General features: G+C 38.5%; 1 protein-coding gene across 6 annotated transcripts in view; it reads left to right on the top strand.

Annotated features, from left to right (window-relative positions):
* The first annotated feature begins 115 nt into the window (after window positions 1–115).
* Window positions 116–24,881, top strand: part of ppp1r13bb (protein phosphatase 1, regulatory subunit 13Bb) — a 30,222-nt gene continuing 5,456 nt past the window's right edge. The window contains exons 1-14 of one of the 6 annotated variants that reach the window (XM_044106368.1): window positions 116–490; window positions 723–874; window positions 7,471–7,618; window positions 8,303–8,422; window positions 9,603–9,673; window positions 14,631–14,732; window positions 17,408–17,582; window positions 17,817–18,016; window positions 18,099–18,263; window positions 18,875–19,067; window positions 19,484–19,612; window positions 22,313–22,446; window positions 23,378–23,828; window positions 24,098–24,861. In XM_044106368.1, the coding sequence (XP_043962303.1) occupies window positions 866–874; window positions 7,471–7,618; window positions 8,303–8,422; window positions 9,603–9,673; window positions 14,631–14,732; window positions 17,408–17,582; window positions 17,817–18,016; window positions 18,099–18,263; window positions 18,875–19,067; window positions 19,484–19,612; window positions 22,313–22,446; window positions 23,378–23,828; window positions 24,098–24,861 (2,661 nt within the window). In that variant the 5' untranslated portion in view covers window positions 116–490; window positions 723–865. The remainder of the gene's footprint in view (window positions 491–722; window positions 875–7,470; window positions 7,619–8,302; window positions 8,423–9,602; window positions 9,674–14,630; window positions 14,733–17,407; window positions 17,583–17,816; window positions 18,017–18,098; window positions 18,264–18,874; window positions 19,068–19,483; window positions 19,613–22,312; window positions 22,447–23,377; window positions 23,829–24,097; window positions 24,862–24,881) is intronic. The other 5 variants (XM_044106370.1, XM_044106369.1, XM_044106371.1 and 2 more) reach the window with 5 other exon arrangements.

The raw sequence follows: 24,881 nt of genomic DNA on the forward strand, positions 1-24,881 counted from the left end.
ATACAAATTTTTTTTAAGCTACTTTATTATTATGAGATTAGGATTTATATCAATAGTTCCTTCTGCCTGTCATGGCTGGTGCTGACGTTGCATTCTTAACATTCTACGTTAACGTGAAAGCGTCGCTGCTGTGGTGAAGTCCCGCCCCTCCCATCGTCAACAACTGGATTCCAGCTATCTGTATTTTCGACAGCTAGCATCGCTAGCCCGCTAACGATGGTTGCGTTCATAAAGAAGTAACGTAACCTCGACTGACTTGGGTTTGTTTCTTTTGATCTGAGACGGGTTCCGGTCACGGCCCGTGTCGTCTATGCAAGCTACTGGACCAGCGGCCACAGAGAGACTCGCTGGCGTACCGTCCTTTAGGCTTCTCCGAAACAAGATTAGCTGCTATCGCTAGCTGGCTCGCTGACAGCTGGTTAGCTGCGTGCCTTTAACAACGACGTAGCAAGGATTTATTTGATAAAACAATGAGTCGTCTCTGACACTGGTGAGTCATCGTAGTAGTTTAATATGTTCTATATATTTTTTAAAAATGTTGTGTTTAATGCAACCGCGCTAACCATCAGCTTGTTTGTAGCCACACATAGAGAGCCACGCCTGGACCATTTAAATCACTGCGCCGCATGACACTGGGAACTTATTTCGGCTTCAACGCGCCTACTACTGTACAATGTTTGTGTTCAGGATATTTAAGGCATTTCTACTTTTTTGGTTCACAGAGAGTACTGAGGCCTTGTTGGTTGTCACTTAGGAGTTATCCGAGCCCATTTCTCGCAAGGTGGGTCTCGGTTGACTCTGCATTGGTGCTATTGAAGATACGCTCGTCCGTGCACGCTGGTTTGGTTTTACCAGAGCTGCCAGTATGATGCCGGTGAGTATGATCGCCTTTTAATAATGTTGATTTGTGTGCTTAATTATACAGAAATCCCACGTGCTTTCACTTGGTAGGTGAAATTTTTCCAAAGACTCATTTAAAATAAATTGCTTATTTAAATGACAAAAATGATAGCATTTAAAACATTTAGATTTTGGGGTCATTCCTGTCTCTGATCAAACCCGTTAATACTTTGTTTTTATTTACCTGAAATAAGTCTTTTTTTAATTGACTTAGAATTGTTAAATTCTTGAATTCAGCTAAAAGGCCAAGTTCCGTACTGTAAAATATTTTTACAATGGAATGCAATTTATTGTTAATTTCTCAAATTAAGACATTTTACACTTCACATAAACCTAAAACACAGCTGTGGAATAAAAACCAAAATAATTTTTATGGCAAATCCAAAATGGGTTTATTAAAACGGAAAGCTTCAGCGTTTTGGTCATAAACTATACCATGTTTTGTAGTGGTGTAAAGGTATTGCAATTTAACTTTTAATAAATGCCAAATTGGAAGTTTCATAAGAAAATACAGTATGTTTTGCACAATTTTCTAATTATAATATAAAGTATATTAAAGACATCTTATAATTTTTTTTAATTAAAATGTTGCTTGTTTAATAGAACCTTGTTCAGATAAAACTCTAGCAATATCCGATTACTTTTTATTACTATATTTCATATTATTTAACTCAGCATTCACTTTTTCATACATTTTGCCAAATAAAAGAAACATTTATCACCTCTATTGCTATTGGCTCCTTTCCACTTTATACCAAAACTTATTTAAACCAAAAAAGGCACTGACGTACCTAAAGGAGTGTTTGTTTTTTACTTGTTATATTTTTCTGTACCCTGTGTTGACCTGGTTTTATTGTTGTATATGGTGTAGAATATAATATCTGAATTGCAACTCTAGTACTAAGGCTTTGTTGTTGTCTGTCAGTGCTGAGAAAGCAGTGATGTATTTTGTGGAAAATTCATCAATTACAAATGACCTCCTTCTATCATGACATTATGGATTATGCAGAATCCATAATGTCATGATAGAAGGAGGTAATTTGTATTTGGTTTGTGACCTAAGAGTTGCAGGAAACAAACACAGTGAGCCTTTTAAAGCTTCAGGTGTACAAAGTCGCTCCACATTTGTTCCAGTGGTGACCTCCTCCGGTCCAAATGCAGCCACTGCCTCGGTGAACAGTTGCATGCTGTGGCACCAACCAGATATTGACGGAGTCAAAGAGTTTGTCCAGCAGAGAGGGACTCGGTTCTCTCGTGTGACTCGGCCAGCCAATGAGACCTCAGTAGATCTAGGTCTGTGCGACTGCATCAACTAACGCTCTGTTGTTGGGGGGGCGGGGGGGGGCTTTTGAGCTGAGTGGATTGTCAAGAGGCATTAATCTCACACTGTGAAACTGAGCAAAGCTTGATTTAGAGGAAAAAGTAAACATTGTTTTTTTTTTACACTCACTTTTTTAAATTAGTTGCTTAAAAGCAACACCAGGCGAGCCGCCACCCTAAAAGTGCTTGTCATAAAATGTAAAATATTCATAGTCAAATATGGAGGGTTGTGATTGTTTGTTCTTTTAATCAAACCCAATATGAGTAGATGGATAGAGTCAGGTATTGATTTATTTAGCAACTTTCAGTTGTTTAAGATGCCTGTTTCTAGTTTACTGCTTGAATAAAATACATTTTTGATTATGCTTTCAAAGTTTTGTCCTAATGGACATTAGTCAGGCTTCACTCTGAAGCGGTCCCTTATGAAGGGCAGATAAGACGTTGTTGGACTTTGACATCTGTAAGCTGAGGCTTTTCTTTTATTCTTTTTGAAGACCTTGGCAAATCTGCTTCATGTTCTAAATGTGAAATATTAAGACTTGCTGCATATTAACAAACAAACCTGCACGAATGCTCAGGAACGATTTCCTAATCAGCTAAAGCAAGCTTTAAATCTGCTTATTCAATGTGGAAAGATCCCGTTGCCATGTTGTTTTGGTCAAAGCAAAATAAAAAAAGAAAATGTTTATTCAGGTTTATGTTGCATGTGTTTCAATTTTTCATTCATACTGAGGCTCTTTTTTTAGTATTGTTTGTGTTTAAGTACTGAGAATAGTGACATCCAGATTCAAAAAGCCCTTTCATCAAAGCACACGTTTATTGATGCTTACTCACGAGAGAAGCTTTTTTAAAACCTTTTGATTCAGTGATATCACAAAGAAACGGTCACAAGTCATCCAAAGATGGAAATCGAATCTATTCAGTTTAAACGTGTGTGTCTTTAATACTTGGAAACGACCACGGCCTTATAGCTTGGTCAGCATACAGCCACTCCTGCTGTTTACCACTGCCTCATGCAACACTGACGGAGCCCTGAATATTTTTCCTTGCCACAAGTTTCTTACCCTCACTGGCGTCATAATAACCTATGTTAACACTATCGAACCTCATTGCTCTGCCTCAGTATTTTGCTGCAATGCAATACACGCCTTTCATTCAAAGCAGAACATTTTCTTTGGCATCATTCAAGTTCTAAAAGAATATTTGATGTTTTTCTTTTTTGTTCTCTCTTTTATTTGAAGTAGAGGGGAAAAAAATCTTGAAGCAGTTGGAAAATATACTTAGTAAATTGTTGCGATAAAGCTCAGATGGTTTTGACAGTATAGTTCTTGTGTTCTGATGTCGCTGTTTTATCTTGCTTTAGGAAAGTTTTATTTTGAAACTGGTTTTTGTGAAGCACTTTTGTGAAAGTGTAACATTCTCCTGCTTATGTTCCACTTTATTGTGAGTAAGTGCTGGATAAGATTTGAGTGAGTGATTGGTTGTTTTGTCCATTCACCATTTTTCTTGCGTTTTTTGCAATCTTGATCATTTTGTACCAGACTAAAGAAGCTTTCTGCCATGGGACATTTGGTACTGACCATGCATCATTTTGTACCTGCCCTGACTACCAATTGATGAAACAAGGAGAGTTGAGACAGAGGCTCTGGCTTTGGGTTTATAAAGGTTATTGCCTCCTCCTCTATTCTGGGCAGAACATATTAATATTTACTAAAAGTATTTTTTATATTTTAAGAGAGGCTTCTGTAAGCAACTGTGGTTATGAGTTTAACTAAGACTTATTTTGGTTTGACTGGAGGTTATTATCTGTCATGTTTGGTCATTTAATAGCCCCAAAAGGGGTTTAGAATTGCAATTAGGGAAAACAGAGTTCAATATAAAAAACCTCAAAGTGTTATGCCATAAATTTAAGTAATACTTATGGTTTTGTGAATTTTTGTTTATTTCCATAAATCATCAAAACACAAAACTACAATGCGAGTAAACGGATTTATAAAGGTTACAGAGAGAAACTACTATGTTCATTACGTGAATATAGTGGTGAAAATAGGGTGACTTGGCCTGAGGCCTTTATCATTTGCTGGATCATCCTGTTCATGTTTAATACGTGTGGGGGGTTTTTGTTTTGTTTTTTTTTATCTTTGAACCCAGTGAACATCAATCTGAATCATGTTTAGATCAACTAAAGGTTTAGCTTTTCAGTAAGATTCTATGTCATTCTTTCACTTGAGGTTGTGGAAAATAGTTTTAATTTACAATTCTGCCGAGGTCTTTGACTAATAACCAGGTTTTAGAATGTTTCTTCAGCCATGAAAAGACCGATCCCGTCCTTTTTTTGTTTTTTTCCCCCATGACGCCACAGTAGCCAGCACCACATCCCAGCCACAATCTTCTGTCAGAAAGTCTTTTCGTTATCCTCCTCTGCCCTCTCTCCCTCTTTTTCATTCCCTTTCTCTTACTGTTAGTTACACTCTTGCTCACTCTCCCCCCGTCCGTCCATCTATCCCTCCCTCCCCGAACTGTACATCCAGCTCGTGTTTTTTTTTTTTTTCCTCCCAAGTCTCCTCTGCAGCACTTTTCTGATGCACGCACCGCTGTCGGCTTTAGAGGTCTGCTCGCGATGGCATAACGATTAAGTCCTACGACTGCAAAAGCAGCAGCAGCGCCATGATGAGGAGGTTTGTGAATATAATGCTGCGTGGCCTTGTTAGCCTCTCCAAGGAGAGCCCTATCTGGGCAAAGGAACACCAGCCGCTGCCAAAAAAGAAGATCAAGAGGAAACGGAGGGCGGTGAAGAGAAACAAGAGTATGGGCAGACGCAACTTAGTGAGGGCGGTTGGTATTTCTCCAGTGGTCCTTTACCAGGATCACTGGAGTTCCCATTTTCTGAGCTGCTGTTATACCTATGCAGATCTTTGAATATTTTTTTTTCTGTCATGCTTTTTATTCTTGTGAGTGGATGAGTTAAGTTTAAATTTGCAACTTGTTTTCCTGATAAGCCTGAGTAATTGTAGGTTGGTTTGGAGGCAGACAATTAGAATTACATTATTAATTGTTGGCTTTACGCAAAGTATTCTAAAACATAAAAACAAGAAGGAATGTGCTCAATTCTCCCTCAAGAAGGGGATGAATTTTTTTCTAATAGATGCATAGGTTCATTCTTTTTCCCAATATTGGCGTCATCATCTGAAAACAGTTTTGCCAGTAAGGTGTCACCACCCTTACCTTATTTGCAATAGTTCACATCAGCACAGTTAAGTAGCATCATAATAGATGTTGGTTTTTTTTTTATTTTATTTTTTTATCCTACTTGTAAAAGATAGCCAAACTAAAATATTTGCATGTGTTGCAGAACCTTTGGTCTTCTGGTCGCATTAGTCAGGCTTCAAAGAACAAGTGATCATGCTGGTTAATTTAGCCCGCTGCTGAAAATGTCAATGAATCAGATGTCTGCATCATTGAAATTCTGAGTCATTTGTCTCAGAAAATCTCCTGGAGTTACAGTTTAAAGGTAGCTCAGTGACTGGACTGTAAATTATATATGACAGAGCTGCATAGCTGTAACCGGACACTGGAGCCCTTTTCACAAATATAAATGTGAATTACTTTATTTTCAATGTAAACACTGAGTTTGTTTAAGGCATAGCTCTAGATTTATTTTATGTGAGACTTGTCACATTAAACTGAAAGGTATATCTCCAATCCTTTTTGCTTCATGTTACCAGTGACATTAAGCCAACATGTAGGGTGTTCTCACTACTCCAGCAAGAAAAACAAGCATATGTGCCCAAAGATTGAGAAAGTTTATATCTGTCATGTTAGAGCACCTTGATTACGTATTGCCAATTCCTACCCTTAAACTGCCTTGTTGGTCTTTTGCAGCCATTTATACAGACCTGGTTATGGTTTTCTCTTCTTTGCTTATTGGTTTTGAAAAATGATGCAGACTTGTGATTTAGTCTGTTTCTTAACGATGAGCTGAAGGACAGCTTCCTCGACTTGGCTTGCAGTGATGAAGGCAGAGTGGGAAGTGTTTTCCTCTGTTATGGAGGTCCATGTGTTTTTGAGGAGGAGGTCAGAGATGGTCTGTCAGTGACCTGAGTGTCTGACATCATGGACCTATGTAACCTTTATTTTACCAGGAATGCCTCATTGAGATTAAAACCCTGGTCAAGACTGACAGAAGCACACACACAATAAATAAGCAATAGTGAAACATAAACTACCACAGATCACTTTGCGGGTAATGTGCTCACTGGGATCATCATATTCTTCAGATTTATTGGCTTTATTAATCTATTGAGACGGTCTATTTAAACCAGTCAGATTTTTGTGGCACAATTTAGCAGTTTTTATTTGAGCTCTTAAGCCTATTATACGGTATTAGACAGACTAAAATGCAATAATCTTTCTTTTAGTGAACACAATTAATCGTTCTAGTCCTTGACCCAAGCACCTGTTAACTTGGGAACATCTTTAAAGCTAAAGTAAACATTTGTTGTTTGAGGACAAAAGGCAACATCTTGTTAATTTTAGAAACCAGATGGGACTGCTTTTAATTTAAAAGTACAGCAGTGAAGTAGAGTAGCTTCTGCACAAAAAGTCGATGTTTTCATAACAAACATAAATTCATAGTTAAAGTAGTAATGGGCACCACTACAAAAGAAAGTATTATTTTTCTTTTTTCTTTTTCTTTTTTTTTATCACTTAAGAATAAAATATGTAACTATCATTTGCTATATGGATACATTGTCATCTCACCTACCAAGGTAGGATAACCAGTTTAGATGCCTGTTTTTTTTTCTCCCTGTTTTCGATGATATACTTGTAACATTGGGGTTGCAAAGATAAATAAACATGGTGTCACTGTCTTCTAAATGACCCCAAAAGCCCTTTTTTAAGAACTTTTGTTGTGACTTATCTTTATAAATCCAGGAAGAGACATTATTCTGCTTTCACTACCAGCCTAAACTGCATGTTCATCACAGTATTGGGCCTTAATCTATGTAAACAGAAAAGTGGCAGGCACAGTCACGTGCATATCAGCAGCTCAACCTATCAGTCACGGATGGTCTGCAGCATAACGCAGCATCAGCACAGAGGGCTTTGTACGTCACTGAGTGTTTAAAGCCCCAACCTTCAACCACACCTTTAGACAGCGATGGACTCTTTGTTTATTTCCTTCATTATCCGTTTATGTTTTCTAAATTTTGTTCACCGGGTTATTTATCCCTTCCGTGTGCCTTTCAGATGATATTGACGGTGTACCTCAGCGATGGGGAGCAGACCGCGGCCGAGGTCCCCATCACACCCGAGACCACGTGCCGCGACGTCGTCGAGTTTTGCAAAGAGCCCGGCGAGAGCGGCTGCCACCTGGCTGAGGTCTGGCGAGGCAACGGTGAGTTCCACCTGGGATATGGGATATCTGTCGTAATCTACACAGACTTTAAGTAGTGCATCAAAATAATTTAATGAAGCCCATTATTGCTGAATCTGACACTTTTCTTTCATGCACAGGAATTAAATATTTGTTGTCATATTCCAGAAGCATACTCAAATCTAAAGAAGGTGTTAAGCTGAGTTATGCATGAGTTACTTGAGTAAAAAAGACAGAACATGGAAAAAGAGGAAGATATTATTACAACATAAGATAATGGGCTTCAAGTTCAGGTTACAGTTCATAGGACTGTCACAACTTCCCTCCCTCCAGATATTCTTCAGCCGTCATACTATCCTGACACACTGGAGCCAGCAGTTTTTGATCACAGCTCCTTGTTTTCTTCTACATCCAAACAAAGGGTGTTATTAAGCCCAAGTTATGCAATAAGATTCAGTTGACATTTAATAATCCATCACTCCCCCCCCCTAAAATCTTTCTGGTGTTTTTTTTGTTTTTTGGAGGTTTTTTTGCATGTTTTATTCCACTCTTTTGTTTTTGCAAACACTGGGCTGTCACGTTGACATCCAAAATACTTAAAACTCTTGGAGATATCCACAAATCTCCTCCTACACCTTTGTTATTTGTAGGCAGATTAAAGCCCAGCTAATTAACATCTTCCTGCTTTCAATCATTTTTCTGCAGAAAGAGCGATCCCATTTGAACACATGATGTATGAACATCTGCAGAAGTGGGGGCCACGAAAACAAGAAGTCAAGTTCTTTCTCCGCCATGAAGATTCTCCCACCGAGAGCAGTGACCAAGGTGTGTGTAGGGAAAGTCCCGACTCCAAGTTGGCTCTTTATGACTGACACTGCTGTCATCATAAGTTTGTGACACTCTGGGTCTGCTTTATAGATTTTGTTGTTTTGTGGTGTTTCACGTCAAAGCCTGAGTGCTGATAAAAATCAAAATGGCCCCAACAGGGACAGTTTTGTTTTTTTTCCACTTTTGTTAGAAAATGTTTGACAACCAGATTGTCCTTGGGCGTGTTTTTCTTTAAGCCAGTTTCCAACCATTTAAACGATGAGAGTTTACTTGGGGTGGGTTGGACCCGTTTTCACTCTCAAATATATTTTTCAGCTGCACATGTTTGAAGCTTTGCCAAATAAACCAGAAATAATCCTACATTTAAATCCCATCTGTCCAAGATCACCACAAAATATTTTAGTTTAAAGCTCATTAGGTATGTTAAAGATGTGCACACACATTAAGCCAAAGCCATGTCAAATTAGTATATTATTAAATTTTTGTCTGTGCAAACATTAATCCGATTGCAATAATTGTTCTTAATTAATTTCATTTCATGAAATGCATAATTAAATGATGCATGCAAAATATTTACTGTTCATAATGTTTAAAAATATTGAATTGTATTTTGTGTTAGTATTTTGTCCTGTTGTCATTCAGCCTTACCCATCAGTGAGTGGGTGGAGCTACTGTTGCAAAAGTATAATTAATTTGTGATTTTCATTCATTTATGATCAGTCAGTTTTAAAAAAGTAATTGTGTATTTAATAATTTTTCATATTTGGTAAACATGGCTTTGTCATATATTCGGTGTATTAATTCTACTTTTGTAGGTTGCCAGATTTAAAGTAATGCAGATATATTGTGCGTCCTAAAAATATACTGTGAACAGTTGGCAAAAACATGGAGTTGACAGGACAAAAAAAAACAGAAAATGAAGAAGTTTTCAAAGAGTACAGGAATGTTATTTCCACCTTAGTTTGAATCTTTTTTTTTTTTACCTTTTTTCTCCCAAATAAAGGTTTACCCATATCCATTTTTTTCCATTGAGCTTTTCTCAGTTAGTCAGTCTGTTCCACTCATTGTTATCTTTCAGAGCTGCTGTTTTGTCTGCACCTACCTGCACACTTGTTTGTGTTTTTGTCCGTTTCTTTTCTTGGTTAGTGACGATTGCTGTTGCCCGTTTGTTTTGCAGGGAGTCAGCAGTCTCAGGATCAAACTGGTCGCAGAACTGGCAACGCTGGAGAGAAGCACAATGAGAATGGGGTGAGAAATAAAGCTTATAATTTACTGTCTCTTTAGTCACCTATTATTATGTACTGTTAAGTATATGTAGCTCATAAACATACCTACAGTTCCAGAGTGTTTTTGATAACACTTCAGTCTGAAGTATGTTTTTGCAGACAGTTATTTCTACCTTCTATCTTGGGAGTAAAAGGAAAAATAATAGTGAATTCATGATTCTGCCGTCATGTCCTTTGGACTCTCAGGATGTATCCACTTGGAGATGCGAATGACTCCCATTAAGAGCTCCCTCTGGCACGACATCCTCTTTCTGCCCGACCATCTGTCCCAGATTTTGCACCTAAGTGTTGCGGTCAAGGAAATGTAACTAATTGTACCTTTAGGGTTAAGACAAGAAGCCAGTGTATCTAGTGAGATGAGAGGTTTGGAGTTTTGTTGTTTTTTTCTTTCTTTCTTTCTTTTTCAAAGACAGCTTATTTGATACCAGAGGAGCTCATAGCTGCACCATTTTCACTGTTCTTTCTTTGACGGATGAAAATATTATCAATATGAATGAAAAGTATTTAGATGGCAAATCATTTCCTTCTGTTTTGTCATTATTTTAGAGAAATTTGTAATCTACAATTGTCTTTGCAGTAAAAAGTGATTACTCTTGGTTATCCAGTGTTTTCAGTAGAACTGCACAGTACCGGTATATTGAAATGCAGTATACACTATTGTGTACACAATCGCATATCCAACCAATACTTTGATGTAATATTCTGCACAGCAAGTTGGATGCTTTCATAGTCTGATATTTACATTCACATTAAATAGACTGAGCCTGACTCGCGTTTAAATAGACCAAGCTTTTCCACTTTTAGGTCAGTTGTGACTTTCAACATTATTTGTGTTTGTAAAGTGTGTGATAGATAGATAGATAATTTAAAAAAGAGGTCTGATAAACTTTGGCTTACTGATAAAACAGAAGTATTTACAATCATTAAAAGGAGCATCCTGACAGTCACAGCTCATCTATGTCAGTTTTTCCCATGTGTCAGATTCACAAGACTTTACCACACTTCCTTCTAGATGATATAATTGTTCCAAAGAACATAATAACTCATATTCTAAAGCCTAACCTGGTCATGTTCTAGTACGACTGAGATAAGCACACATACATTTCTTTGCAACTTCAAGACTTTGTGTAAAAATGCTGAATCCCAGATAAGTAGAAATGAGCATTTTATCTTGATTCCTCTTCTCAAAAGTCTCTCTCTCTTTAAGACGCACTACCAACATCATACATCTGTCATAACACAAACCAGTGGATGAAATTAACTCTGTCAAAGAACAGGAGTGCCATGGATGTCTCTCAGAAACCTCTTGACTGTCAGAACTCATCTATGTCAGTTTCTCCCATGTGTCAGATTCACAGGACTTTACCACACTGCCTTCTGGATGATATAATTGTCACAAATAGGACAATTTCTTTGGCTTTCTTCGGCATTTCCACAGGCTGCTGCTCTGCGGATCACGTCTATCCATTGAGGGAGGCTGCTGTTTACAACAGACTTGCATGAAGGGAATAAATATAGATTTCAATTTATCTCTTACAAATCTTGTCCTCAAAGAAGCTTAGCAGATGGTTAACTATCTTGACAGATCAAATAAAAAGTAAAATAAACACCTTTTGAGACATAAGGTGGTTTTGAATTGGTTTATTTTGTGGGTTCTGGTATAAATACATGGTTTTATTCAAGAGTTTGTTTTGGCAGAATAATCAAAAGGCTTGCATGCGCTTCAAATTTCTTTCTCGGATGAATTGTTATTGATGCAGATTTGCTTGAGTGAGTTTGAGTGTAGCTTCCTTTGCATCCTTCCTTCTTTCTCTTCTAGACAGCCATTCATGTGAATCCTTTGATAAATGCCACGTTGGGACAGACTGGCTGAGTTGTGCTGGCGACAATGCAGTGACATTGGGGCATGTCTGAGTTTAGTGTTGCTGCTTCCCTGCACAATATTTCAGAGAAATGGAACTGTAGAAAGGAAAATCACTCTGGAAAAGAAGCAGTGTTTTATTCTGATGAGATGAGTCGCATTAATCTCCATTAATCAAGTAAGTCCATTCCCATCTAGCTATTTTAGCTCCTACAATACAAATACTTTCACAGTAATCCTCCTGCTAATCTCTTTAGCAGCAAGCTGAACTCTTTCTGTGCTAGTATTCCACATTAAAAGGAGGCCACCTTCAGATGTCTGACACTATCTGAACTGAAGACAAAGTCTGGGAGAGTTTCAAGCATGTCAGGAAGGCAGTTTAGAAAAGCTTGGAGTTCACTAAGAATGCTCCTTCACTCAAAGGCAGCTGCATCTTTGGATGATGTTCAGAGGTTTGGTTTGGAGGAAAACAGAAGTGAAGGCATAACAAAAATCTGCCTTGTTTTGAAAGCGTTTAGGTATTTGGTATTGTTTTTGTGGATAAAGAGGAGGACTGGGATGGGTGTGGTGGTGAAAGCTACCGTTATTAATATTTCAGCAGCTTCTACAGATAGTTGTTCATGGATGTTGTTACCTAAATGTTTTATTGGAGTGGGTTGTAGTTACATTGCAAACCCTACATGTTATTTATGACTCATTGAATTTTCTTTTCCTTCACAATTTTGTGAATTTGCATTAAAAACCAGAAACATAAAAAAATTATAGAATGTCACAAAAAAAGGTACGGTAATTGAGTTAATTGTTGAAATATTTTATTAACTGCAACTGACTTATACTCTCCAGTCTTTATTGGTTTCATTTATTTGGAAGTTTTAAATTTTTTTTACATTTGTGAAGTTTGTCAGTGTAAACTCCTGTTTGTCCTGTAAACTCAGCATCATGTGAACTGTTATTATGCAGTTTCTCCTCAGATCCCTTTGTGTCAGAAATGCTGCCTGTTCTGAGATAAGAGACGCTAAATTTGGAGGAGGTCTGTGAACTGAGGTGCATAAACAAAGAAGAGAGGAATTTCTCCAGTAGTTAAAATGACTATAAAAAATCCTACCAATTGGCAGCCTATAAAATATGTCACAGGGTGCTGATTTAGTAGATTATAAGCAGTGTTTACGATGTTGACCTCAGAGTAAAATGTTTGTAGATTCCAGCCTGCTGGTTGGAAGGTTTTCCCTGCAGCTTTGGCTTCTCTCAATATTCTGAAATATCCAAGTTAGATATTGGATATTCTAACTATCCTATATCCACCTAGATCTAACTTGGTGGTTAGATTTTCAAAAGCGTTTTTTTTATTCATCCAGTGTTTATCACTTTTGAGCAAAAAACTGTTGAAATAATCTGTCTGCCCACTCAGTATATTCACAGAATAGATATTGAAACACAACTTATACTCCTGTATTCACAGTAACTGCTACATCATATCAACAGTGAACCATTTTTCAGGTAAAGTTTTGTTTCTGATTTTCAGCTTTTCTAAAGCTTTAACCTGCAAATTATTAATTATGAACTAGAATTCAATGTTCAAAGTATGTTTTTCACTACTGTCATACTGTGAGCTGTGTTTTGTTATATGGAGACATAAAGTCACACCATAGAAATCTTATTTTAAAATGAAGATAAGATCATTTGGATTCGACATTTCAAAACTGTCATTAACGTTTAGTAACAGTTAGCATGGGTATCATTACTTCAGTCTGAGTGTTTCCCAGTGAGGTTTATAAACCTCAGTAGTACAAAAAATATCTTAAATTGGATACAGTATCTTTCTGTCAGTAGCTTCTACACTGACCAGTGTTGTGTTTATCATGACCTGGTAGCATTTACTGAACAAAAAAACAATTACTTTTAAGTTTCCAACCAACTGGCTAACTCAAAATTGTCCAATTCTGATTAAAAGCCATTTTTCCTTCGCACCTCTACATGGGAAGATACCATTGCAGGTATTCACCCCACTCTTATTATTTAAAAACCATTATCTGTACATGTGTCAAACTCCCAGCTGTGGACAGTATTGAGGAAACAATATGAAGGTCAACATCTGATGTGGTCGAGCTGTGGACGGCTGTAGAGTGAAGGACTTTCCTTTTGCTGTAAGAAATGTCTCCTGGAGACTTAGTGTGGTGTATTTGACTGGTTGAAGCTCTGCTGTGTAATTGTGATGCCCTCTCTGTCATATGAACTGTTATTAAGCTCTTGACACTAAATGGCACATTGGCCTCATCGTCTCACTGAGTCTTCATTACATATAATCTCTGAAGAGAGACTCTCTGTTGTGCCAAATTGAGTCGGATATCTCTTTAATATTTATACAAACAGAATATTTTGTGTAACTTGTCAGTTTGTATTTTACTCTGGCACTTTCTAAAAATTATTTTATATAATATGCTTTGCTTATGTAACTTGGATGCCACATGTATTATTCTGCACTTGGGGATTTTTTTTTTTTTTTAATTTATTTTTTTTTTACGTTTGTCGTTGATGTGCAGACTTATGGGACATTCACCTGAGTGGTGGCTTTAGGACACACCGCCACGTCACACTATGTCTCAGTGGCAGCTTTCAGCTCTTCCAGCTTTTTGCTCCGAGCTGTTAAACCTTGATGTTGTGGCTGGACGAAAAGCCGGGTGTCCGCTAAAGTAAAGCATCCTACTCATCAAAGCTCCTGGGAAGAAGCAAAATCTCCGGTCATGAACTTTCCTGAATCCGGCAGCTCTGCGTAATGGAAATTTAAGCTCTAAAATTTAAGCCTATTTTTGCTTTATTTATTTATATTTACTCAGCAGACAGTTGTGTTTATAAGAAAGCAGGATGGTTCTGCACAATTAGTCCCATCAGTTCTTTTAACCTGACTGGAAATATTTAACCGCCCTCTGTGCTGTGTGTATATCAGCACTTTTTGTAACATCTCCGTGTGTGTCAACATTGGGATCACTGTGTTTAGATTTTAGTGTCTTGACCAGTGTGTGTGTGTGTGTGTGTGTGTGTGTGTGTGTGTGTTTTGTAGGTGGGGAATCAGCGTGTGGAGCTCACGCTGTCAGAGCTGCAGGAGATGGCCACCCGGCAGCAGCAACAGATCGAGGCTCAGCAGCAGATGCTTGTTGCAAAGGTAAAACTGTTTTTTTTTCAATCTATTTTTCAGAACATGTTTGTGTTTACTGTATCTATTTTGGGCTGGAAAGATAAAGTCACACTGTTTGCATTTCATGTCTCTTCTAAATTGAATTTGTCTAATATTACATTAACACCCACATAATGTCAAAACGAATCAGAATCAACTTTATTGGCCCAAACTGTGCACAAACAAGGGATTTAATTTTGGTTTTCTGGAACTCTCAGCATAAAGAGTATAAATGTATAACTTTTGAAGAGAAAAAAAAAAGGGATAAAAAATAAAATGTACATCTAGTTGAAACCGTCTTACTTATTTTATAAAGAAAGAAAAAGGGTAGAATTTAGTTTTGCAAACCAGAACTATACGCTGTTTGAGCAAAAATATTACAGGTATACTTTCTGTTTTTCCACTTAAACCTCAAAAAAGCCTAATTCCATGTGAAAACACCTATACCAGGAAAAGACAACTTATCAGTGTAAATTTTCTTGACAGAATGTTTTAAAGAAATGATGACTGTTAATGATTCGTAATACTTTATCTTTACCTCAGTATGGGGAGGACTCAGATTGCTCATCCATGTTTGTGTATTTGGTGCTTTTTCCATCGTTTGGGCTCAACAGCTGCAGTATCTCTTAAAAACCGCAATTACTTAATGAAAGCACAAGAAATTTTTCTATGGTGTTTTTTTGTCTTTTTTTAGATTTGCATTTGACCTAATGGGTAGATAAAGACAGTTGTTTCAGGGAAAAGCATGATCTGGTGACTAAGCGTGAGTTTCTCAGTCAAATTTTTTATATTTAATACTTCAGTATTAAATATAAAATACTTGCAATAGGAAACTTGCAAGTAAAGAAGCGTTGTCACAATACTTGAGGATTTGTATAATTTTTAGTTGTTGTATTGAATATAGCTTAAAGTACTGTTGAAAATACATACATATATATATATATATATAAAATACCCCAAATCATTGACACTCTGTTATATTTAGGTTTAAAGTCATCTTTTAATTTGACCAATATGTTTCTTCTGACTGGAAGAAATACTGCTATTTTGGAATGTCCTGGTTCAGAGTCCTGACTTGGATCTTACAGAAAATCTGAATAAAGAGCTAAAAATGAGGGTCATGGCAAGGAGGCCTTCAATGCTAAAAGACTTGGACCTCATCAATCACTCATTAAGCAGTGCAGCAAATGGCCCGAGACCAGGAATTGAACCCAGGTCTGTGTTCTTAGCGCATGGTTCACAAACTGAGCCACCAAGCTTCTTTTATGTTTTCAATCAATTTGAGGATTATCCAAATATTCCAATATGATGCAGATTATTCATTCTTTGAGTTGATCTGTAATGCTTAGCTGATGGATCTCTCTGATTGTTGGAAAGCCAGGTGACAGCTACTCTCTTTCATTCAGTGCAGTTAACTTCAGGACACAGAAGTCCAGTGAACTGCTTATGTGTTTGTGTCATGTAAAGATTCTCCTGTGACCTTAAATGGGGGCCAAGCTGTTACATAACCAGTTAGATGGACTGTACCGTGACTTTTGACAAAGAGACTTTAAGTGCATGTAGAAACATAAAATTCATTAAGGCATTTCAGGAGTAAATGTTATGTTAACCCATGGAAGCCTTTTTATGACTGTTGATGTTAGTAGGCCTGTCACAATAGTCAATTGTAATAAATTAAATAAATTAAAACAAACTCAATAACTGCCATTCACATTCTCTTTCTACCAGCTGGATGATAAAAGTCTTCAGTGTTTTGGTGTTTTGGTCTCAACTATCCCTTTTTTTTTTTTTAGGGACAATTTTGTTTACAAAGACTTAAAAATTAATTTTATTTGTTGTTTTATTTATTTTGGATATTTAAAACATTTTCCAGTTCCAGTGTTAAATGTTCATTAGAATTTAAACTTTATTGATCTTTGAGATTGTGTTCTTGCATTATTATTTTTGCCATTATCGTTATATTACTTAAACATGGTCTCGAAACAACAGTATTATCTTTTATCGCAACAACTGCTGGGACAATTTATTGTCCAGCAAAATTAGTTATTGTGACAGGCCTATATTTTGCTCCATCTGTTGTGTTTGAGTCACCGAGACGTTCTGCTCAGTCTCTGTAATTGGAGAAACAGAACTAGACACAATCTTACGCTGACTTGCGTGTTTGTGGTTTTGCTGATCAGTCATGCAGGATAAAGGCCACCGTAGACCCCCAGATAACATAACAGTGTATTGCCTTTTGTTGTGAAGTGTGAAAAGTAGGCCCCACTCGAAGCCCTGCAGTCATTTGGAAACTCGGGCTTGTCGGTTCTTATTTTAGGACCCTAACTGGAGCAATTCTCACTTGGGTAGAAATGAAGTCATCTGACCCTTTCTTCAGCCCTCCTGACACAATGAAGCATCTAGTTTAATACACATTCTAGACCTGTTTAGCCTTTAAAAGTGTGTCTTCCTCTTTCTGTGTTAGATTGTATCTTGAGGGTTTTATTTGCCTGCAAGAGTAATTTGTTTTGTTGGAGCAGAGGTCAATGTTATGTCCTTCTGATATTAGATAGTTTAAAAAAAGAAAGCCTCCACATCATACTTCCTGGTAAAATAATTATCTCTGTGTGTCGTTTTTAATATTACAGATAAAAAAATACTAAATCCAATTATTTATTTTTCAGGAGCAACGTTTGCGTTACCTGAAGCAGCAGGAAAGGCGGCAGCAGCAAACCGTGTCTGAGAGCGAGAAGCTGCAGAGGCTCAAGGAGCGCGTGGAGAGCCAGGAGGCGAAGCTCAAAAAGATCAGAGCCATGAGAGGCCAGGTGGACTACAGCAAGGTCATCAACGGCAACTTGTGTATGTAAAATTACCAAATGTACTCTGACTTTTTCTTCCAAGTTTTTAAGCCAGTATCCTGGTAGTAATACTACATAAATCAGTAATTGCAATGATTTTGAAAAAAGATGAACTATGGAAATATTTATTTGTATGCTTTCCAGAAAGCATTTTTTTCCCCTAGCTGATGACTATTAGCATATACATAGATAGTATTTATGTTTGATTTTGTTGGGTTTTTGTTTTGACATCCAGCGGCAGAGATCGAACAAGTCACCAGTTTGTTTCAAGAGAAGCAGTCTGAGTTGCAGGCGGCCGTGCTGAGGGTGGAGCAGCTCAGCCTGCAGCTGGAGGACCTGCGAAGAGGAAAGCTCAACGGCATACAGACCGGCCTGGGTGGCCAAGTGACCGGCGCAGCGGCTTTGGAGCTCAGAAAGCTTTACCAAGAACTTCAGGTAATGCTCTGCATGTTCTCACCGCTTACAAGATGTTTACTTTGCTTCAGGCTGCAGTGATGAAGGCGTTTATGCTCCTCAGATTCGGAACAAGCTGAACCAGGAGCAGAACAGCAAGCTGCAGCAGCAGAAGGAGCTTCTGAACAAGCGCAACATGGAAGTGACGCTCATGGACAAGCGGATCAGCGAGCTGCGGGAACGCCTCTACAAGAAAAAAGCTGAGGCACGTCAAAAAGAAAATCTCCCTGTAAGACTAGGAACACTCATTCCATCTCTTGAGTTTTTGTCTTTTTATCCTTCAGGCATCATCATGGATATTTTTTCCCGTTTCTGCTGCCGTCTTTTCTTTTTCTCCTTTACAAGAATCTTTTAAACCCTCCCAGCTCTGCAAAGACACTTACAGTGCAGCACATTACTCTAGACTACAAAAATATAAAAACAGAAAAAAAACTCTCTCTCTCTCAAAAGATGTAAACATTTTAAAGAACTGTCTCCAAACATATGATTGGAAAATTAAGTCATATTAATAAAAAATGACATCAAGCAGTCAGACTGACATTTTAAGTCAAAAATTAAAATTCTCAAATTTCTTGAATGTTTGGTAGTTTTGAGAAGGGCCGATGTTTTTAAGATTTATGCAGAAAAAATACTAAACAGTATATTTTGAATGCATTTTTTAAGGTGGATATTTTCTCAAGTTTTAAAAGTTGGTCAATTAAACTGATGCCTGGGAGTTAAAAATCTCTCCAGTCAAATATAAAATGAAACATCATTTCTGCAGGTTTCCTCAAGTGCTCTGAAAGTATCCATAGCTCTCCATCATAATGTCTGAAATGTGTCTGACGCTCTAACTTACAGCTCAATAGAGCCAATGGGCCTCCCTCCCCCCAACCGGCCCCTGGTACTCTGGGTCGGGTTGCTGCTGTTGGGCCCTACATCCAGGTTCCAGTACCAAGCCGACAGGATGGGGGCTACACCTTACCGCCTGACCCTCTGAAGCCTCAAACACTAGGTGTGAATAACCAAGCCAACCAGAGTCGTCCTAAATCAGGTGGGCTGAACTTCATTGAATCAGAAATAACAATATTTCCAGGGGAAAAAAAAAAAAAACTGTACAAGATTTTATTTCACCTGGTATCAGAAGCAAAATTTCTTGCTAAAACAGTGACTTAAAAATAAATTTACTGTTAAGATATCAGGAATTCAGCATGCACTTTGGACAAACCAGCTCTTTTACTTCTTCACATTGAACACTTCCTGCATGAACTGAAGCCGTTTCTTCCCAATCTGAACTGTTAGATAGCAGCTTTGACTTGACCTCTGTAACTTCTGTTTCCCTCCTCTCTAACCTTCACTCTCTTCCTGTGTCGTGTGAACTCTCTTTGTCTGTCCTGGTCTCTCCTCGTGTCGATTCTGTCATGTCCATGTAATGTCTCTGTTTCGATTGGGGGTTGGCCTTTTGGGCAGACGGTGTGCGAAAGCCTCCCGGTCCTTGGAAAGTGTCTGATTTAGACATCGTTGTGGACCCGGTACCCCTGTCCTTTCCAGAGTCACACCCGGGCCCCGGAGCCTCCAGTGGCTCTGACGGCACGTCCCGTGAGTGCTCAGAGCTGCATATGCAAAGGAGGGGCAACAACTGAACCTTTTCTCTTGATTGTAGCACAGGATCCTCAGTATGCATTCTGTATTTTACTCCTGATTAGAAAAAAAAAGAGTTATTTGGAATCCTTGAAATCCTCCTCAGAAACTAATTTGTGGTTTTATATTAAAGTTATTGCGGTATGATGAGTTGTTCCAATATTTGCTGACCAGCAAAACAGTACAATGCTTGAGTTCAGTATTTATGCCCCTTTACATTATTACAATATTAACTCAATACAACCACAAACTTTAATAAAGTTTGTAAGAAGTTTGTGTGATAGACCAACAAAAAGCAGCGCATAACTGTGAAGAAGAACAATAATCAGCGAAGCAGCCAAGAGCTTAATGGTAACTCTGGAGGAGCTGCAGAGAGCCACCGCCCAGGTGGGAGAATATAAAGCTAGGGCAAAACTACAAGGCAGACATTTTATAGTCTGCAAAATACTTTAGACTGGAGCAGAAGCTCAACTTAACATATAACCAGAGCTATAATTGAAGCATATTTTTTGTTACAATATTGCAGGCTAACAGCTGTAATGACAAATTATTATTTTTTTGGCAAAGTATTGATCCACACAGTCTTGTTTTGTTTTTTATTTTCCCTCAGATTTTAATTGGTAAAAGTCTGTCCTTTTCTTGAATGTCACATTTACGCACTGCTGTGTGTTGGTCTTTTCTTAAATTGACATATACACTGTAGTTTGTTGTAATGGGACAAAATTAAGAACTTTAAGGGGTATTAATACTTTTGTACAGCTCTGTACATTTTAGTTATTTGCTACATTATTAACAGTTAAACTTCACGTTAAAATAATTTAAAAATAAATGTTTGTAGTTATTAGAGAGACTATGATCAAAGCACTGCTGATCCCGTGCCTGTTGTTTACAGTTTTGAGAAGGTTTGACGAGTTGAGTGCCTCGTTTGTTTTCATGTACAGATCAGCCAATGATCTTTATTTACCTCAGTTTCATAACATTCCTTGATGGCCTGTTGTAGCACTAACCTTCATGCAAATATTGTGACATCTAAAACACTAGGAAGCATTTGCCGTTGTCAAACACTTTGCATGCACAAGATGTTGACTTGAATCTGTAAGTTTTCTTTATCATTAGGAATTGTGATTCAAGTATCAAAAATGCCTTTATCACTTTATTAAGGAAAAAAAGGATGTTTCAATTTGACCATTTAAAGTTTTGCTTAATAAAGTGAAAATTATTGCTTCCCATTCAATTTATTGAAGGTTGCAACAGCATGATATGGCTCATACTGCCTCGGCTTTGTTAGCTATATTGTTGGTAAAGTTAGCCTCCACTTGATCTAAGACCTATTAGAAATCCGGTAACGTCTGATGAAATCTCTTAGACACGTCATTGATCTTCAGGATTATGGTTTCCCGACTTTGTCGTCTTCATCTACTTCTGCTGCTCTGTTTTTCTTTTTCTGTTTTTCCATTTGCCTTTTCCTTGCTGTCTAAAAGACACACCTTTGTAAAAGAGATTTTTTTTCCCCCTCAAATCTAATGAAAATATTTACTATTTCAGCCTGAATGCACGACTTACTTCAAGTGCAGCAACTACATTCTATTCTATTCTACTAATGCATGCAAATCCATTGTCATTGCTGCAAAGTTGGGCCTCAGGATTTTTTTGTCCTATTGATCAGTCTTCCTTTCTAGAATATCTGTTTTAGCCCTGTTTTTGATCAATATCTATTCAGATGGATTCTAGGCCATCTAGACATCTGAAATATTAAGTTGAAGGACTTTCCCAGAAATGATTTAGGTTCAGATATATTATCACTGGATCGGTGTATACCTCTCAATATCAGAAGCAAACATAGGGTTCCCTCCATCTTAAAAACATGAAATCTAATTTGATCAGTTTATGTTAATTTTGGATGCTTTTGAAAAGGGAAAATTCAAAAAGAAGACTTAATTCCTTTTTCCATGATCTAAGAAGACAAAACATTCTTAAAATATTTTGTGTATTTCTTTATTCATTTATTTTAATTTCACACACTTTCTTGTCAAGTAATTGATTTAAGTTAATCGACTCATTTAAATATAAAAGAGCTGTTTCACATTTGTCTTTGTCACTAAGCTTTTCAGATCAGGGTTTTAAACTCGACTTATGGTTTAGATTCCAAACAAAGAAAGACACTGAGAAAACATCTTAGCGTTTTCAAAGATGAAATAAATTAAGGAACCTGTTTTTAGTGGATAATAATCCATTCTGGATTTGAGAATGTTTTTAATGGATCCGATTCATGTTGGCTCAGAGCTCAAAACCAGGGAAAATATCCCGTCATCGGACTGCTGAATCAAAAGCCAACACCCCACCAAGTGGTTCTGATTTCTGGAACATACAGATTAAAAACCTTGACGACCATGAAAATAGTTTTACCTTATCTGCCACTTCATGATTTCTGGTTAATAGGATCAACATGTAAAAATCCTGACTCCTTCATCTGAATTGGTAACATGTTTACATTCCCTCACTGACATTCCTGACAGCCCTGACCAAACATTTCACACAAATCATTAAAGTCAGATTAGTGGTCGCTTTGCTTAGTGGCATTTGTCACTATGGTTAGTGGTGAGAAGTATTTTTATTAATATTATGTAACATACTTACTGTGTCCTGGTTTTGTCATAGCTAATGACACTGGTTGGCCCACCATAGGCAAGTCCAGCACAACTTTGAAACCTCCTGAGAGACGAGACTCAGGGGCCGACAGTCAGGGCAAGAGCCCCACCTCAGGCTCCCCCGTCACCCCAAATGCAGAAAAGGTAAGCTGTCTCGTTTAATCTTCTCTAATTAATCTTCTGAATCTTGATTAACGACAGCCAATTCAATTGTGCTTTTTAAACCTGTGAGGACCATAATATCTCATCATTCATTTCTGAACAAATTTACCATCAGCCTATTGGGATAAAATTGTCAAATCAGACTTTAAACTGTAGAAAAATTCACAATATCAGATCTAAATATTTAAAAGAAATCAAGCAAATCGTACCTGAGTCATACAACTATACTGTTGTATAGTTGTATGACTAATTATTTTTAAACATAATCAAAGAAGTTTGTGTTTTAAGTTTTATTTTTGCTAAATTATTGTCAACCAAATCAGCTACACAAGAAGTTCTGTTTTGCCTTTTAATTTTCAAGCTTCATTTTGTTTTAAATGTTTAGTTTTTCTCCCATCCAAACAAAATTTTGTTACATATTACAGTTTAGAATGGATCAAATCACGATTTCATTGCCTGCAATATCCTAAGAAAGAATGTTCTATTTCAAACACAATAAATTCAAACTCTGCATGCTAATAATATTTACTTTATTTATAAAGATAATAGCCAGTAAAGTGTTTGCTTTATCAATATTGTCATTCAGAAACTGCAACTATGATACAGGATGCTTCCAATCAAATAACTTGTCAAGCTGATTTATTTTTAAAAACTGAATATATGTGTTAAATAAACCCACTGCAAATGGTATCTTATTCTACAGAACCTTGACATTTGATCCATCCATCCATCCATCCATTATCTGAACACCCTTCTTCCCTAAAGGGGTCGGGAGGGTTGCTGGTGCCTATCTCCAGCTGCGTCCCGGGCGAGAGGCGGGGTACACTCTGGACAGGTTGCCAGTCTGTCGCAGGGCAACTGACATTTGATCCTTCATGAAAAACATTCTTGTCTGTTTGCTGCTTTTCCTCAGGTGCTAGATCCAAAACTTGCTGTGTCCTCCCCTGCCATAACCAAGCCGCAGCCGCCGCCATACGGATCCCACCTCACCTCCGCAAATACAGCCAGCTCCTTGGAGCGCCGCAAAGATGCACCGCCCCCGCGGCCCCTTCCAACCCCCCCGGCGCCCGCGTGGCCCCGTGTGCCGTCCTCCACCGGCTCCTCCTCTCAGCAGATCCAGCAGCGGATCTCTGTGCCGCCGAGTCCCACCTTCCAGCCCAACGTTCCGCTCTTCCCTCCCGCGCTGAGCGAGCGTCTGGATCATCCACCCGCCGTGGCAGTGCGCCCCTTCATCCCGGACAGAGGAACGCGGCCTCAGTCGCCCCGCAAGGGCCCACCTACCGTGAACTCGAGCTCCATTTATCACATGTATCTGCAGCATGCTGCTCCAAAGAGCCAACCGCCGAAGCCTGCTGTTAAAGCAGGTAAGACTTTAGAACCTTTGTACAAAAACTCAAAATCTAACCAAGTATTTCCAGTCTAGTTTCTAGTGCAAATATCTTGGTGCACTTGAAATAATACACAAGTAAATTACAAGTAACTTTTCAGCAAGAAATAGGAGCTTGTTGTAAGACAATTACTCCTTAATGTTGATAAAACTAGTACTTTTTTGTGCTTTTGCAGTGTAATATATAAAAAAAAGCTGATTGGAATCCCTGTTTGCTTTTATTCCACCTTCTCTTTTTACATCTAGTCTATGGGAAGCCTGTTCTCTCCTCCAGCTCGACACCAGCATCCCCCCTGCCTTACGTTCAGGCAGGTGGAGCATTCCCGGCGCTCCAAGGCCTAGCCGGCAGTGACGACTCTGTGGACGGAGAACTTGATGATCCGGAGAGCTTCCAACCATCGGCACCTCCTCCCAGTGTGGAGAATATTCCACGGCCACTCAGTCCCACGAAGCTTACGCCTATGGTTCATTCCCCACTCCGTTACCAGAGCGACGCAGACCTGGAAGTGCTCCGTAAAAAGCTAGCCAACGCTCCAAGACCACTGAAAAAGCGGAGCTCTATCACAGAACCCGAGGGCCCCAGCGGACCCAACATCCAGAAACTTCTTTACCAGAGGTTTAACACATTGGCTGGAGGCATAGAAGGAAATGGTGGGGGTGGATCAGGTGGGAATAATGGCGCTGGTAATGGAACGCCGTTTTATCAGCCGGCTATTCCACCCGGATACCTGGGAGGCGATTCGCTGGCTGACACAAACAACGGCAACCTCCTCCCTGAGACGCAGCTACCGCCACCACCAGGAGGGGAGGAACCAGGCTCTGAGGCTTCCTCTACCAACGACGCCAATGACAACGAACCCAAGGCACCAGAAGGAGCTGCGGATCCAGGTGAGGAGGAGGAACCGGAGGACGACAACAACAACAACGCAGGAGGCTCTGAGGCATCTCTGCCCAGCCCGGTGCCAGAAGTCAGCAGTCCAGAGGAGAGCGGGACAGTCTCTCAACCGCTGGTGAGCCACTGCAGAGGTGT

This window comes from Gambusia affinis, linkage group LG22 (genome assembly GCF_019740435.1).
Source record: "Gambusia affinis linkage group LG22, SWU_Gaff_1.0, whole genome shotgun sequence".
In the NCBI taxonomy this organism is placed as follows: domain Eukaryota; kingdom Metazoa; phylum Chordata; class Actinopteri; order Cyprinodontiformes; family Poeciliidae; genus Gambusia; species Gambusia affinis.